An 18659-nucleotide genomic window follows, 5' to 3' on the forward strand; every position below is an offset into this window, starting at 1 on the left:
TGTTTAGTGTCACTCAAATGGTCCTTATTGAAAATGTATATTTTCCATTTTGGAGTTATGCAAATTTCTTTTTCTGTGACATTGGAAAAGTCAAGAAAAAAAAAAGCTTCATTACCTTCTTTTCCTGGCATCTCTTGCAGCCATTACAGTCAAAGCAATCTCAGTAAAAGGTTGCAACTGGCACTAAAGAAACACTGCACCATTATTATTCCTGGAGTAAGAGGGCAAAAATAGACTCTCAGACTTAGGCACATTTTGTCTTCTCTCACCTTCTCTTCACATGGTGAAGCTGCTGCCAAGCCCAGCTGCTGCTTTGTCTGTAGCATGCACCAAGTTGATTTTTTTTTTCCCCTAGTGCCCTTTTGGCTGACATGTCTGTCAATGATTTGGCTATTTGCACTTCAGCAGATACAGTACAGTATCACAGTCGCTGTCCCCCGTGCTCTATCTTCTGCTCTCCTCCATTACCCCCACACAGCAGCAACCTGCATCCTCCTCCTCCCTGTTATCTAAATGGATTTATTACTCCCCAACTGCACATCTTGCTGTCTGATCACTTACTGACATTTAACATCCTTCTCTATTACCTCAAAGCTGATGTCATCCCTCGTTATGGTCCTTTGTTGTTCTTCCTTGCAAAGTCCTCTCTTCTTTTTTTTTGCTCTCCCCATGCCTTTCACTAGTACTGCTTTAACATTTCTGAATTCTTATCTTCACAATGTCAGCATTGCACCGTCAGCTCTTTGTCAACGTGTTGTTCTGGATTTCTAGGTCTTACGTAGTTGTTAGTGACTCTCTGGCTTATCTGGTGTTGCTAGAACCAATTGCACTGCATATCAGGTAAGAAAGAAACCATATTGAGAATGTTGTTAAGTAATACGAGCAGAGATGCTGGAGTCCTCTTATATGAGTATTTATATCTTTTTCTAACACTCATGATCATGAGCCCAGGAGCTGAATTTTCCATACATAGTTCCATCCTGTCCCCCCTTACCTCAATACCTTACAATTTCCCTTCTGTTGAACACTCATCTGTAATTTTCCTTGCAAAATGTTTACTCCTTTATCGGATACTTGTGCTTATATTGCATTCTCCATGTCTGCTGGCATTTTGTGTTATCCATCAATACTCTGTATTTCACCTACAGCTCTGCTTTCCTTTTCCACATTTACTCTCCATTCCCTACATGCTCATGTCTCAATATTTTCTCATAATCAACAGTGGTCTTGCTTTGGGGTCACTGGGGATCTGAAAGTCTTTGTCACTTAATTCTGTTTTGTAGGCTGCCTTGCCTTCCTTCAAAATCTTATTTTTTATAAAGCGCTGTTATGTTGTGCTCAGAACGTAAAACACTTTCAATGGCACACTAATGCACAAAACAAACAATGAAAAGCTGCAACAAAGAACTTTATTTTCAGCCTTTTAGCTTATTTGAGTTTGGCACAGAGAACAATTTTATTGCCTTGCTTTTTGACCTTGGGCAAGAAACTCCTCTTGGCACATCTGGGGTTTTTTATTCTGTGAAACAGAGATGAAGATGTTGAGCATCTTTGCAAAGCACTTTCAGACTTGCAAATAAAAAATAAAAGTTAAAGGTAGTTGATTTTTTATTCTTATCATGCTTGTTATTCTGTGTGTCAGTCAGTGAAACAAGAATAATGTCTATTCTTAGCAAATAATAATGGTTATAGTTGTTTTGACTCATCTGAGGTTTTCTTGAGTGGCTAAGTTGCTAATGGAACTGATGCTCTGAACTCCTACAGACTTCTCGGTTTTTTCACAGCCATGTATTTTTTTTGCAACTGATGTACCACCTCTCTTGCTTTCTGCTTGTTCTCATTAAAAGGTTTTTATCTTGATGTAGATATGTCTGTATATAGATTTGTCTGTAGCATGCACCAAGTTGATTTTTTTTTCCCCCAGTGCCCTTTTGGCTGACATGTGTATTTCCCTTTTTTGTGTCAAATGCAAGATCTGGCATTTGTATTGTTTGCCGTTAAGTTGCTCTGTTTGGTAGAATCTGGTAGAATTGGCTCCTTTTTCTTCTGTTGTTGTTGTTTGTTTGTTTCATTTTATATTTGTTGTTAGGAGAGTTTGTTTTAAGAAGTAAATGTATACCTTTTTCAGCTTGGGAAATACACTGTCTACAATGGTGCATGAAAAGACTGAAAAAGTTGCTTAGCTGTCCCCATAGCAGAACATTCCCTGGATATTTGCTGTTTGCACTGCAGGAAAGAAAGCTCTCCCAGATTACTTTTCACAGATTTCTTTTTGTTTGGGGGATGGTCTTATTTTGAACAGTGTTGCTCAGTAATATCTTTGTTTGGAAGGATGCCAAGCTCATCCAGGGCAGCACAGGCAGCTCTTCCCATTGTAAGGCTTCCAATTAAACTAATGCTACCAGCTGTGTGTTCTTTTGTCTGCCCTGGACTGGGCTGTGGTATTGTGCTTCCCACTGTATCTCTCCAGCAGAGCCTGTTGTCTCCATATTAATAGTCTGGGCAAGAGAAGGGGGGCTATGAAGCATTTCAGAAAAGAGAGGAGATGTAAAGGAATTCTGGTGATGTGAGTTATTCTCAGAAATGGGCCTTCTAACCTTGAAAAAAATGGGTGTGGGGAACACAAGCTTTCATTTAGATCATGCAAAAGTGCTCCACAAAGGTGACAAAGTATCATAATCACTAAAGCATAAGGGAAATCTGACTACTACTCCCAAATTAGTCATGCAATAATCTTCAGATTCGCAGTCCAGTGTCAGATCCTCTAGGTTTTTGTTTCTAGGCATTGGAGGCAATGGGGTGAAGTAGGTGGGGAAAAATAAAAATTAAAAAAGAAGAGATGGACGAGGTGAAGAGGAAAAAAAGAGTTATTTTGCCTGGCTGGAGCAGATTCTGAGGAGAGGGGAACTGGCAAGGGGAGGATGAAAGCAAATGCTCTCTAATGTTCAGGGCTGGAAAAATCAGATAGGAAAGAAAGTTAGACCTGAGATAGGATGGAAGGCAAAAGTGCAAGACAGTCTGATTTATAGCAGCAAGGAAAGTGTAATTTTTGTCAAATGTCATCAAGTTCAGTGTTTTATCCTCTTAGCAGGAAAATTACCCTAGTTTATTTTGAGCAGATTCAAAAAACTATGAGTGCTGCTGATCAAGGTTTTAACAGGTTTTGTTGATGGTGGTTTTTTCCCCCCCAGCACTTCTACACAGACTTGCAGAGAACACAGAATTAGAGTAAATCCCTCTAATTTTATCAGGATGTTATCTTCTGATAAAATTATATTTAATTTTATATTAAGCTGCTTTAAGACTCAGCCTTTTTGTTTCCATATAATTGCTGCTAAGCAGCAATTGTCTGCTCTGCAGCAGGCAAGCTTGATATTGAAAGGGCATCGGAGAGTATGTGCTGCCTAGTAATTCCTCAAACAGTGCTGGTTAAGGAAATCAAAGATCCAGAAACAGTGCAAGGGTGAAGGAACAAAGTAAGGGATGAAGCTGTCATTGTATACTGAGGTAATATGTCCTTCATCATAAATTAGGTCATCAAATGGAATCTACCAATGATTGCACTTGAAATGGAAAGTTTTCATTTTGCTGAATGGATGAATGGAAATTGCTTGTGCAACACTTTGAGCAAGGATGCTGGCAGTAGATGAGATTTGGCTTATGTTGGTGGGAGTTCAGCACAAATTAAAGAGAATATTTTGGTGGCATTCTTGGAATCTATGCCTGTGTTTCCTTGCATTTTTTATTTTCCAGTAGGCTACATTACCTTTGTAGACAGACATCCCTGCTGAGACACCAGGACTCTAGAGGTCAGTTTTGTGATGTGTATCTAGCCTTTTCTCCAGTGAATGTCGCTGCCTAGCCTTAATTGATTTTAAATTTCTTCTTTCCCTGCCCCTTTTCACCTCTTAGTACACTTTGCAAACCTTTCTACAACAGTGCTGCCTGGCACAGCCTCCTTTTTCCAGATCTGTCAATACTACAGTCTCTTTTGACATCTCAACCATAGGCACCCTGAAAACGTCCTGTGCATTTTGGGGAGTATATTCAGGCTTACATCCTAACAGACATGGCATATAAAGCCACTCTTCAGCTGAAGATTTGTGCCTGTGTAACTTCTTTAAAATGGTGGGGTGGCTCTAAATGTTTTTTTAATAGTTCCGTCTTCTTGAAAAGCTGGGAACTATCATTTGTCTGAGACAAAGCCTGGGCACAACTGTTGAGTGCCAGGTAAAAACTAGATTTGAAAAATAAATTGAAAGCAGATTTTAAAAAATATAGGAAATTGTACTGCTGTTTCTCTGCCTGATGTGCTAACCTGGCAAGACACGTATTCTCTTTGTGCCTCTGTAGAATTGAATGGAAGAGCTAAAGGCTGGCATGCAGGAAAAAGTAAATAAATCAGAACATTTGTCCAAAAAGAGAAATTGTGGAGCCTTCTTTCTGTTTGGTGGCCTTTGTAAGCTGTGGTTCTTTCAAGCCCTCTGACTGACTCCTGCAAGCCATGGCATCAAAATATCTTTCTTGTATAAATTTTGCTTCCCTCCAAACTTGGGAGACTTTTAGTTCATTTTTTCAAGGCCCAGATTAATTATTGCATTTTAATGTGATGGATTTAATGCTACCATATTTGGCAAAGCTTGTAGACAGAAAGATATCTGACCCAGAAAAGGCTCTCAAATGCTTTTCAATATTAAAAGTTCCAAAAATGGTTGTGGTGTTTTGTGCGACTGAGATGCAAATGTGCTTTCTGGTAATAGTTTTTAGCTATCAGAAGTTTGGATTATTTTTCCCAAACAAAGAAATCCCAAGGCTTAGAAAGCACAGCTGCTAAGGCTCAAATACAAGTTTGTTTTACAGTCAGGACAAACTAAAATCCCTTAAAGGTTAATTACAAGTGAATTTAAAATACTGTTAGTCCGAGTTGTGTGTAATGTAGTGGCAGGAGGGAAATTTTTACTAACGTTTACAGAGAAGATGTAAATGAAGTGGAATTCTATAACCGTATTTAAAAAAGGAACAGGATAGACTCTGTTATCTGCATTGCAGAGGAGAATATTCTTTAAAATCCAGTCAATAATTTCCCCTCCCCCCACTTTATCCTCATTTCCTTCTGAAGAGTTTTCAGGATATATTAAAAATGTGCTGTCACTCTTCTAGAAATAATTCAGCTCTAAGTCTGGGATGAACCTTTGTGTTATGAAGGAAAAATAATTTGCAAGAGCAGAATTGCCATCCAAAAGTGACTAAAAAGATTTATTGGAAATTTGAGGCCAATCTCACTTGATCATGGATCTCATAATCACATTTCTTTCTACTTCTTGCATCTGAGATTATGAACACCAAACAGAAAGACCTGTAGTTTATCTGTTTAAACTTCTTGTCACCTTTTATGGCTGTTTTCTTGTGAATACATTATCTTTTGCAACGTACTCATGGGTGGTTTGGGGAGCATTTAAAGGTGACAAAGACCAAAAAAAAAACCCATGCATTTTGGGAGGAAGCAGAACATCACAGTCAAAGAAATGCAGATTTTAACCTTATTCCTTACCCTTTGCAACAGAGAATTTGCATGCTGTGGTCCCTCAATCTTCATCAGGACCATGAAGCTCAGAAAGGATTTGAGGAGCAGCCACAGCATATTCTCAAAATGAACAATAAATAATAATGTATATTTCCAAAGCTACATAGAAGCTGCCTAATATGCCTTTATAAGGTCTCAGGTATTTTGACCCTTGAATCAGCTGTGTATCCTGGTTTGGATGTAGATTGGTACAAATAGGGGCAATGACTTTCCGGAATGCATTAATAAGTCCATTAGTACTCTCTTCATTACTACTCTGTGGGGAAAACCTGAGGCTCCTATGGATTAGATTTTTTTTTTCCCCTGCCCCCTGACCAGACTGTATGTTCCTGGCCATTTGGATGGAATGGAGAATAAATCTGAGTATTCTTCCAGGGAACCTGTGATTCATCTGGTGGTGAATTGTACGGGCTCCAAAAGAAAGTAAGAAGATAAAAAATGTTTCTGTGGAAAGACTGTATTCACCTTTAACAGAAATCAAAGGAAAGCAAATTTGGCCCAATTGTATGGAGCCTTCCTGGTGACAAAGTCCTTGGAGCATTTTCAAAACATAGAACAGATGCACAGGGTAACAAACTGTTTATAGTCTCCATCCGAAATTGGAGATATCAGTCACGAGAGGTTTTCTTCCCCAGATTCATATTCAGATAATTAGCTTGGAGGCATTACACTACATGGGTAATATGTGGAAAACATCCAAGAGCACTGAGATTGAAATTATGTCAGCTTTGAAGAGGACATCCAGGGCAATGACGCTGAGGTGTGCGACTGGCCCATGGGATCATGATTCTGGGAGCAGTGTTCAGATCTAATTTTTGTACACTCAACATCATCTCAAACACTGCTACTTTTCTGGAAGGAGCCTGGTAGTTTCTAAATGACAGAAGATTAAAAGAACTGTAGAATATGTGTCTGATTATTTAAAAGGATCCTACCCACAATTTATGCACAGCATTTAGCATTTTCAAAAACGTAGTGTTAAAAAGTGTTAAGAGTTGGCCTGACTTTGTTTAACCACCAATTTAAGTGGGAGCAAAATTGGACTGCTTTCCAAATTTTTAGAGATCCTGCACTACTTTTTTTCAGTTTGGCTCATCAGCTCATAGTAGATGAGGGTGATGTGTTGTGATATGCTATTAGAAGAACTATGGGAGAAATAAAAAAGAAAATTCTCTCTTTCACAGCAATAGTTAAAACTCAGTAGTCCCTTTTTTTTGGTCCTTATTTATTCATACATCTGTTTTTAACTTGCTCTTATTTATAGATTTTTGGTTTTTGTTTTCTTTCTACATTACAGCAACTAGTAGTTATTTAAGGACCTACCATTGTTTCCATTTTAAAGAGAACTCATTTTAGGGACACATTTGTTACCATAGCCATTTAAATTCTGCTTTGCTGGAAATGCTTGTACAAGCTGATAGCCTAGATATAAATTATTTATTTCCAATTGAATTGGTTGTGCTCTTTATTTAAAAAAAATAGCACACTAGCCACAAAATTACTTTTTTATTTTCTTTAGATGCCTGCCAAACTAGCAAGAGATTTTACTCTAAAAGATTGCTTTTTTGTTACTGGCGATTGGCCCACTAGCATTGGAAATACAGAAGCTTTATATTTTGAAAAAAGACCAAGATAAGCTGGAGAGTTAAACATAATGCTGAGTGCATGCCCGCATGTGCTATATATGCTATAGATATAGATATATATATATATATAATGGTGAAGCATTTTAAGTAATCTCACTGATATTCTTCATATTCTCTTTCTGCAATGCTTAAAATAATGTGATCAGTTTTATTCCTTTAGCTGGCGAAGATGCAGTTGTTAAGAACATCTGCTGCTTGGTGGTTATAAGGGTGTACTAGTATTCTGACAACTTCTGTTTAAATGTAGCTTGTCATTGGAACTAATATTTTAGAAACACTGTTACTCAACTTCTGTTTTTCCTGTGTTAAATCTGCAGTGGAGCTATGTACAGGTCCATCTGAGTTTGGCATTTCTACAAGGCATGACTGGGGACTTCATAGACACAGCAATATTTTTATTTCTCTGCTTGATGGCAAACTAATATTCCTTGATCATATTGGCAGTAGACTAAATACCAGCTTGGAAATGCAACCAACCAAGGAGGTTCTAGTAAATTAAATTGCAACAGAGTTTTGAATGCCAAGATGGCATTCAAGTGTGTCTGTATATATATACATATACACATACACACACATATATATATGTGTGTGTGTATATATATAATATATATATGGGTGTATATATATGTATATATATATTTGTGTGTATAGATATATATATATATACACATGTGGGTTTTTTAACATAGATGGGGCAAAACAAAACTTGGATATTTCAGGCTCAGGAAGAGAATGCAACCAGGATCTCAAATATGTTTGAGCTATAGCTTTTAGTCCATTGGTAAGATACAGTTGAAAGATTTGGAATACTAGGAAAAGGATTTAATAGAGCTGGTGTTACTGAGGGTGGGAAAAGGCTTAAGAAAGTTTGTAGAACTGTTGTGCTTTTACCAGTGAACTCTTCTGCTGGAGACAACAAAGTTCTTCTTGTCTGAGAAATATTTGAATGTCATAGATGATGTTTTTACGTATTACATAGGCTTTACTTAGTATGTGTATATACTGCAGAAACTGTATTTCTGTTCAAAGAATAATCCAGTCAGTCTGACTCAGAGGTGAACTCTCAATTCAGGCACTGATTTTCTAGAAAAAGCTGCCTCTGAGATATTGTCCCTTGTCCAGCAGCTAACTCTCTGTGTATTCACTAGTCTCTAAGAGTGCAGCAGTAAGGTCTATTTGTGCATAATTAAGTGCATATAGTCCCAATCCAGCACACACAATTCTCATAAGCATATCATGGACAAGGAGACACCCAGGCAACTTCAGTCCTGAGGCTGTACTAGTAAATGTGATGCAGTCTTAAGGGAGAAGATTTTCATCCTTCATTCAGTTTGTTTGCCAGTATTAAGATTTGGTCCTGTGGAGCTGAATGTTCCATGCTGTTTTCTTCCTCTTCATGTTTCAAAAACAGTTTTCATAAAAAGCATGTCTCCCACTTCATGGCATTACAGGGAGTGTTTATTGGGAGTCTGGAAATTCACCTGGAAATTTAGACATTTTCAAGCAATTTCTAGAATTTCTAGAATGCATTTTGACTTGGCTATATTTTTAAAAGTCAGGTTTCAGCGATTGGAGGGTTACTACCACATATTTTATCTGAACAAGTGACATCAGAGGTGAAAAACTTAATATTTTGTTGAATTAGGCTTTTGAAAAATCTAACTTTTATTTATATTAATTCTATCAATATCTAGCAATATGGCAACAGAAAACAGTTTTTTTCTCAAGCAGTAGCATTCTTACTGGGATATGCAACCTGGATACTGCAGTCCTTGGTACAGGAAAACTATATAAAGAAATAAATTCAGCATCTCCCTAAGAATTTAACTTGACAAGCCTTTTATCTTTGTTGAAAGTGATGGTAAAGGACCGTAGCAAGCAGCATAAAAGATGAATAGTTATTACGATTGTTTTGAAATGTTCCAAATTTTAGAAACGTATAGATACCAATAACTTTTTTTGTCCCATTATCAATCATATTTTTTACTTTCCTGAAGAAGGATACTTGAAATTATCAAAAAATGTATTACCTTTAACCTAAAGTCCACAAGCTGAGCTCTGTTCAGAGCATGTAACAGAGGGAACACTTTATCCTAAGCCAAAACACTTTGAAAGCTCTGTATGGGAATGCTCTCTCTCCCATATTTATTTGCATGAAGGAATTCAGAAGGGCTCACGAGCAACAAAGCCTCAGCAGCAGCATGAGTAGGCCCTGGGCAAACACCTTTGTATGTTCCAGATCTATGTCTCTTAATGAAAATAATGCTCTGGCTTTAGGAGAAGGTGGTTCTCAGCACTCATGACCTCTGGTGCTGTCCTTTGGCTTCAAAGTCAATCCCTGTATGGGCCTGATGTGGAACTCCATTCCTCACACTGTAAATATTCCCATTGAGATCAATAGGTGTGTTTACCAAGTTACTCACTGTGAGTAAGAGCCATATGATGTGAGACAACAGGTCTGGCACTAAAATATGTTTTTATATATTTAGGTGAATATATTCTCACATGTGAGTTTCTTATTTTGACCTGTTGTGTGTGCAGAATAGTCCTGCAGAAGATATAATTGTACAGTTTTGTATTAGATATTCATAAGTAAACACATGTTGGTTTTTACCATCCCATTACTCATTTACATGTGTAAATGCAGGTTAACTGCTTGTGTAACTTTGCCAGTGAAAAATTGACTTTCAAAATTTAGCCTTGGGTGTGTTCGGGGGAATTATGCTACAATCCGTATTATTTCTTCATTCAAGGTCTGCAGCCTGTTAGAAACACAGTATAACCACTTGATTCTGATTCACCGGATAACCCTTCAAAATTACAGACGTAATGATTATAAATTTCTTTGATGTTTAGTGATTGCGTCAACATTGTTTGTGGTAAACACCATTTTGTTAATGTGGATGTCACTGATATTGTACTTAAAGGTGTCTACTGTAGGTAATAGAACCATTTGTTAGTTTTAGGGTGTTATATTTTGCACAGTCAACTTAGGGTCGTTGTTAAGGAGGTGAGGAAAGTAAGCATATAGAAACTGTTCACTAAATTTTAAAAGCATTTTGCTATTTATATGACCAGCTTGGGGGCGAGAGGAAGGTTGTTTGTCTTCTAAAGAAAAAGAAAAGTTTATGTGAGATATATGCACCATATATACGTATACCTCTTCAATCCCAGAAGAAATTTCTTTTTTCCTTGGACAAGTTAATGCACATAATGCTATTCAGTTGTCTTCGAAGGCTGACAGCAAGCCTGAGCTGTTATTTCAAGCTTTCCCTGTATAACTCAAAGATAGTATTATTCATGGAGCTGTTGTGCTAGACTTAGAAGAGTGCTTATCTCCTTGGGTGGTCATGTTAATTCCATAGCCAAAATCAGTTTTTAGTGTTTTTGAGAAGATTGAGTGATGGGTCTCATTTCTAAGGGAAAATTCATTTCTGATAGGGTGGACAGGACAGTCTTCCAGCTTAGACCACAAGACACCTCCAAGTGAATGGACTAGCTTTGTGATTTTGATGAATTTTAATGATGAATCTGGGTTACTCAATATGAAAAATGTACCCATATTTTCCTTGATTGGACGTGCTGTGTTTCAGCTCCCTGTGTGTTTCGACAGCAGAACAGTCCGTGTGCACTGAATTGCGCTCACTCCCAATATCTCTGTGTTTTCTTACAGCCTGTGACCTGATGAACCAAGGCATCTTGGCCCTCGTCAGCTCCATTGGCTGCACGTCAGCAGGATCCCTGCAGTCTCTGGCTGATGCCATGCACATCCCTCACCTCTTCATCCAGCGCTCCCCAGCAGGAACGCCGAGGAGCGGCTGCGGGCTCACCAGGAGCAACCGCAACGATGACTACACGCTCTCTGTGCGGCCCCCTGTCTACTTAAATGATGTCATCTTGAGAGTGGTCACAGAATATGCCTGGCAGAAATTCATTATTTTTTACGATAATGACTATGGTAAGTATTTATTTTTCAGGGTGATTTTTGTCAAATCCATAATCCTGCTGAAAATTGTCACACTACGGCTTTATTGTTTTGCAATAGATTATGTTTTGCTTGTGAGCATTTATGGTTCTGGCACCATTTCACAGCACCTCAGAGAAATCTATTTCTAAAATCCATCAACATTTACAGGTTTATTTGATAATGTCTTTGTTAGAGTTAGCTGATAAATTAAGAACTTATGTGTTTTTCTATTCTACTTGTGTTAATGAAGCATAAAAGTTTTTAGCAAGCTCTCTTGTTTTTTTGGACAGTAGAAACATAAAATGACAATTCAAGATGCAACCTGTAAGCTTTGCGTTCTGTAGATTTGTTTATTTTGTGGTGAATGTTTTCTTTTTGTTGTCATATACTTTCTGGCCAGAATTTGAAGCGATGGAGAATGTAGGTCAGAGGTTTGGCAAGACCAAGGTGCTAGTCACAAATATAAAACATGTAGAAAGAAGTTCTCGAGAGTGAAGAAGTTGAGGAGGAGAAGGGCTTGGACAAGACAACATTCCCTCTGTTTTGAGTTCATTCAGTGTTCCTGAAAGGTGCTGAATTGGTGGTTTTTGTGTGATAGAGTAAGTGTGACACAGATGGCGGTGTCACAAGACTGCACCATCCAGGTTGGTGAATCAGCCAGTTTTGGTCCAGATATTTTCTACAGCTGACAGGAGAACTGGAAAGATTTCTCCAGTAGACTGCATTATATAAGAAATTTAACAATCTTTATTTCTGTGAAAAATTGCTTTGCAACCAGACCTGTTTTCTTCAGATGCATCCAATATTCATAAGTAATCATGACTGGCTTGGATGAGCATTTTAAAACTTACGTTCAAAGTTTAATCTTTAAGTTATAGAAAAATGCTCACTTCAGCGATTTACTGTGCTTAATATCTGGTTCATTCAGGTCAGGTGTTACTGATTTTTTTTCCCCTGCCTACATAATAAATTCTTAAATTAGAAGACTACAAAGTGATGAATAGGAGAATTCTTGTCTATAACAAAGCAGCACCTAAAAGCATCGGCCATGGGATAAGTAAAACACACAAAAACCCCTAAAAAAATGAACAAAAAATCTAAAAATCTTACAGCAGAGTATTTTTGCTTAGAAATTATGAGTTTATGTATTTAACTGCCAGGTACCTGTGAAGACAATTATAAACTTTTAATTAAGGAGTATCTTTTTTTTGCCTCAAGCAAATTTTATAATTAATATCTTTGAATAATTATATTTGAAAATACTGGGTTTAAATTATTCAATTTTCATTATTTAATTTAAAAATACAGTTCAGATGCCATGGTATTTTGTCCTTGATATCTGGGTAAGAACTTCATAATGGTGTGACTTATGTAATGCAGATGCCTGCCTGCCTGCACGGAATAGTTTTAGAGCAATAGCTCATTCAGTGACACATCATCCTCAGTGTGACCTGTGGCAAATATTTAGTCTCTGTACCAGCCTCTCTGGCATTCAGAACTCAGTAGTCAACATGTAATGATGTAATGCCATACTAACCAAGACAAACTGGTAATCTCGCTCTGATTAGTGGTCACCATCACAAATATCAGGAAATGGTGCAAAAAACCACCAACATTCTGCATTTAGTATACACTGAGCAGTCTGTCCCCTTTCTGACCATTTGTGCGGCTTCAGTATTTGGGGGGGTGGGGGGAGTTGGGTAGGTTGTTTTTTTGGGGGGGCAAGGGGTGTGCATACATAGTTTGAAATTAATACCATAGATAAAATGGTTTTAAATGTAAGTTGATTTTTAAATTAACCTGTGACTCAGAGTAGAGCTATTAGCTGTGCAATGGTATGCTTCTTTAGACTGTATCCAGCTAAATTGTTGATTTCAACAGCCATCCTAGGGCAGCAAGAAAGTTCTGTATTCTTTTGCTTCCTACTGTTTCTTTATAAAATTTTATAAAGATTTTATAAAGGTGCTCATTTCATTGATGGCTTTCCCTTCTATTTTTAATAACAAACAGAGCAGAACTTTCAGATCACCATCTCTAACCTGAGGCCTCTCATTCTTTCCTTTGATCACTGGCTCTCCATTTCTTTTTCTTGCTCCTACTGGAATGCCCCTCTAATCCTTTGCTACCCTGTTTCAGGTGAAACCATTAGGTTTCACCATTAGGTTTCAAAACCACTGTGTTTTGCCTGTTCACAGTCCTTTGACCCAGTTTTTGATCTATGACAGCCGTTTTTCACAGACACCTGATGACATTTTTTGATTAGTAGCCCCTAGAGGGTAATCTTTCCAGATTGTTATAAATACTAACAAATTATATCACTTTCTCCCCTTTTCCTGCTATTTTATTGATGAACTGAAAAATTTCTCATATGTTAGCAGTTCGCATTTTCTCTTCCTGGATTCTGTATTGGTGGAAGAAGAACTAGCACAGAGAGAGGGACAAAGAAATTAATGGCATGAAAAGAGAAACTGGAATCACTTTTTAGTGGATTACAGAGTGGATAAGTCTGAATTTAGTATTTACCATGCTTTGAGCAGCAGGCTGGACAGTATGATGTCCTGAAATTCCATCCAACTCTAATAATTCTGTGATGTTTGAGAAAGCCACTCTTTAGATGGGTCTCTAAATGTGAAATATTTTTACAAAAGAAAACTATTCAAGCATCAGTTTGAATTTTAAAAAAGAGACTTGGCTCAAGAGCTCCAGAAGACCTTGAGGAAGGGAATATTTTTGTTAGCTTCTATGCCTACTTTAGAAAGAAATCAAGACTGGGCATGGAGATATGGGATGGAGGTCCAGGAATAATCCATCCCTTTGGTCAGCATCAGTGCAGCTAAGAGTGGTTGCAGTTTCCTCTGGAAGATCCCAATCCTGAACCTTAGCTTGCCTGAGAGTTTCTGCTGCAGTGAGACTTATTCATTTTCTCAGCTCATACAGACCTAAAATAAAAGTTTTGCTAAAAGCTTTGCTCAATGTAACTGCTTGCAGCAGTTACTATTAGACATTTTAATAGAACATTTAGTACTAAACATTAAAGTAGGTGGGAGTTCAATACCTGCATTAGAATTGATTTCATATTAGGAAGAGATTATTGATATGCTGTGCACAGCTGTCTGCAAAAGTGACACCTGTGCAAGCAGCAGTTTCTTACACTGGTGATATTTTTTCATCTGCAGCAATCATTCCTTCTCAAGGTGTGTATCATAACATGAAGTGGTGTCTGCATAGCAGTAAATGACACTTGACAATAAGGGAATATAGATTCTGGTGTGTGTTCATCTTTTTTTTTTCTCATTGTTGCCATATTTTTCTAAGTTAGAAAACGTGAAAGCACTAACAGACTGACTGATTCCAGCAACCAGCAGAATTTCATACTTTCCAATAAATTATTTTGTATAGTCACTTATTTTGTTTTAAATAATTAAATTACTTTAGTTGTATTACTGAAATTATTTCCAGCAATAATTTCACTCTGTGGAAGAAAATGGGCCTTTCATATTTAAAACAAATTTTCCTACAGTAAAATTAGGATCTTATCCAAAGTCCATACTGTGTTAAACCAGTTGCCTTGTGCTTTTAATATAAGCTGCAAACCTTTATGTGTCAACTTATCAAAATCCAAGGTTTTAAATCCTATCTATAGAATTGCTTTTGAATTTTATCTTGCAGTCAATCATAGATTGCTTTCCATTATCATAGAATTTTTTATGATGGAAATGTTTTCTGCAGATCTGAAAATAATTTCCTCTCAGTTAATCCTACTTAAAAATCTCAAATTCTTATTTTGAATGTAAGTAGATGAGTATATTCAGTTTTACTGTTTTAACACTACTCTACAAACATCTAAATCTTAGAAACTTCAAGTCTACTTAAAGGTTCTTTACTGACAAGGAAAATCAAGTCTTCAAAAGAAGCAATTCTTTCATTAAGTCATAACCAACTGGATGTTGAAAAAGTGAGGTATAAATGCATTTCTGAAATAATTGACATCTAAGTTTTCAAATTATGTTTCTTTTCCAAGAAATTTGAAGATAAGCTGACTATTTTAGAGGAACACAAAGGACACCTCGATGATTGTAAAAAGCCTTATTTTCCTACTGACTTTGTTATGCTAAGTAAAGACTTCAGAAAAGCCAGTCTTTTCTAAGTGGTAGAGCGTCCCCAGTAACAAATGTAAGGCCAACATACAGTAGGAATTAATGAGTGGGGATGTGAGAAAAAAAAGAACATCTTAAAATGAGCAGACTTAGGTGATATTTGCTGTATTTCATTTACTATAATAGTACCTTTAGTGTATAAATTCAGATGAACTTCTGAAAATCAGAACAAGTTGTCTTTTCCCCAATCCTTGCACTCTGCAAGCACGATCTAGAGCAAACTCCCAGTGCTGTTAGTCCCCTTGTATTGTGGTTTTGTTCCTTCTGGTAAAACAAGCTAGGGCCTGTCCAGGACATGAAATCTGATTGTTTTTAGGAAAATTTAATACATGGATATTAAAAGCATTCAAGAGCAATTCTTCAAAGGCTGTTAAAGAGAGTCTTCTCACGGAGATAAAGAGTAGGCGGCATGAAATGCAGCAGAATTATGCAGTAGACTGATGCCTTTCTCAAACTGCTATTAAAATTACTATCCACACAGTATGTAGAAGCCAAATCATTTAAGCAGCCAAATCAGCTCCTACTCACGTCATTCTTGACTGCTCAGCTCAATGTGTAGGATCACTGTGCAGAGGGTGTTTGTGCATCTCCTCCTCACAAGCAGAGGTAGAGACTGGGAAGCTCCTCCTCTAGTCTGAATTCCTCCTTAGGAGCATCAGCACCCTTTGAGTGAAGGCATTTTCAGATTGGACCCTGTAAATGTGTAACTTATCCCTTTGGAAATTGCCAAGTTTGGATTTGTAAAAAGAACCACTGCCATCTGTAAACATTTTGAGCAAGTTTGCCAAGTTATTAATCTTTATGGTTTCAAGTTCAAAGCGAGCAAAATGCAGTTTGTACCAGGAAATCCTACCTGATCCACAGACTGGCTCATGACAGTGGCCAGTCACAACATGAAAGACAGAAACATTTCACAGAATGAAAGAGTAATTTGAGACCACAATGTGTGAGCCCAGGCCATATAGGCAGACTGATTGAGCTGCAATCCCGGCATACTGTTGGGTTTTATCTCTGTGGTGTATCAACAAGGGATAAGCTTTTGCAATTCGTGTTTTACTCTCGGGCAGTTTACAGCTCACTGTATTTTCCAGGAAAAAAATGTAGATACTTTTCTGTAGTACTAAATTCTTTATGAAGAAACCAGTCAATCACTGCAAGAACATAGTTGTGAATCTCGTGCAATTTACAGCGTAGGTACCTCTGCATTTCTAAGATGAAAGACAGAAAGTCGAGCTGTTTGGAAACATTTATTTTTAATGTTTTGTTGCTGCTAAAGTTGATAGAAAGATTCTGCAGTCTTCCTCTTGAAAGGCTGAGGGAAAATTTAAAAACCCTTCTGTATTTTATATTAAAAGAAAAAAATTCTCAACCCCACTTCTCTTTCCCAATTTTAGGCCTAACCTTGTGTATTTCATCTCAGCATGCTTTTGATATACAACCATCACTGGAGATGCTTGAAATATTTACTGATTCCAGAACTGAGATATCTTTCCTTACAGTTTTTTGACCTTCCAAATAATACTGCAAATATTTGACAATGGATATTTGCCATTCCCTTAGGCATTAATTTAATTTTAACTTTTGTAAAGAAGAGGAAAAAAAGCAAGCATTAAGGCTATGAGGGGGATTTGCTCTTTGAGTCTGAAGGAGGCATTCCTATAGGAAACAGAGGTTGAAGAAGTAATTGTCAAGACTTGGCTGGAGCAGAAGGGAGGAGGTTAGCAGTGAGAAAGACTTTAGTGGGCATCTGTCTTGAAAAACTTCCTCATGGATCTCCTTTCTTGCTTCTTTATCATATACAGGGGTTTCAGATTATTTCTGCACAGGCAAAGGATGAAGGCAGCAGTGTGAGGTACCTGGCCAGTAGAAGGTGTCTCATGCTCAGTCTGAGAGAGGATCTTGGAGAAAGAGACAAAATAAAATAGAATCTTAAGGAGAGAGCAGTGACATGTGCACTACTGAGGAGTTCAGCCTAAGTAAACAAGTCTGTGAAACTATGAAGATAAAGGAGCATTTTTCCCATCCCTACCCCAGAAAGGTAGTGGTTGTCAAAAAATTGAGTGTAATTATATAGAATTGTAGTGGTGTTCTTGAAAGATCCCAGCACAACAGGGATTATACCTGGAATCTGACAGGCTGAGTTGCTTGCAGAAAGGCAATCTCCTGCATTTGAAGAGCAGTGATATTCCGAGATGATGCCCATCTCTATGTATGGGCCTCAAATTCCCAGCATTTCCTTTAAAACCGGTATAAAATAAGTGATCCTGTGGATCAGTTTCCTGCACATACGTTTTCCAGAAATAAGTATGATGACCACTGACATAGATGTGCTCGAAGCCATAACATTTTCTAATGGTTTTAAGTTTTAATGCAAGTTTAATAAAGACTCATAAAAGAATCATGCTCTCTTTAATCGATTGCAAATGCTTATAATTACCCTGAGGCTGTTTTCAGCTGCTTGATGACTATAATATTCTCAAGTCTGTCTCCAGACAGTCTTAAAACTGTTTATTACTCATCTGGCTCTTTGCCAGCTTCCCGTACTCATTTGCTTCACTGTGCCTCAATAAACATGTAATTAATTCAAGCTTATTACTGAACGTTTTTTTTTTCATTAGTATTTATTACGTCATTCAGATAAGGAAAGGAGCATAAATTTTCATCTGTGTAACTTTAGTGTGTCAGGTGAGAGCTTCTGTCACAACTTGCATTTGCTGGTTGACTTTACCACTGCAAATTGAGTATATCATTTGGGCAACCCTAAAATAATTCAAATTCTGAATTTTTCTATAAAATTTCTCTAGTGCAATAGTGGACATGCTTCTACTTTTCAGCCACAGAACACTTAGAGGAATGTATGGCAAGAACTATAAGGGAATATGTAAGAAGATAAGAGTGTTTGTCACTCCCTCATGTTGCAGGCCTTAGGGAGGGGACAGGTAAAGTGGTGAAAGGTTTTGTGTTAGCAAGCTGGGGCCAAAATAAAACTGTAGGTGTTGTCCCAATGTTTTTGCAGTGGGAAAACTCTGTAAATGAGGTGTTATTTTGAGGTTTTGCAGAGGTACAAGATTTTATTTGCATATGCAACCTGCATCAGAAGAATAGTGATTTATTTAAAGAATAATTGAATACCTGAAGTTTGTACTGACATCTGCCACTGTTTGCTAAGTATTTTTTAATTCTTGTGACATTGTTCTGTCTTCTCAGAAGTATTAAGTTTGTAAGTTTACAATTTGGCAACTAAATAAATGAACAGTAATCAAATGAGGAAACTTTTGAGAAAAGCAATTTTTGCACATTGAATT

General features: G+C 37.3%; 1 protein-coding gene across 12 annotated transcripts in view; it reads left to right on the forward strand.

Moving 5' to 3' along the window:
• GRID2 (glutamate ionotropic receptor delta type subunit 2) overlaps nt 1-18659 on the forward strand; it is an 809145-nt gene that overhangs the window by 514939 nt on the left and 275547 nt on the right. For all 12 annotated transcript variants that reach the window (XM_064416952.1, XM_064416954.1, XM_064416953.1 and 9 more), the window contains one exon: nt 10904-11188. In XM_064416952.1, the coding sequence (XP_064273022.1) occupies nt 10904-11188 (285 nt within the window). The remainder of the gene's footprint in view (nt 1-10903; nt 11189-18659) is intronic.

Source organism: Passer domesticus, chromosome 4 (genome assembly GCF_036417665.1).
Source record: "Passer domesticus isolate bPasDom1 chromosome 4, bPasDom1.hap1, whole genome shotgun sequence".
Classification (NCBI taxonomy): Eukaryota; Metazoa; Chordata; class Aves; order Passeriformes; family Passeridae; genus Passer; species Passer domesticus.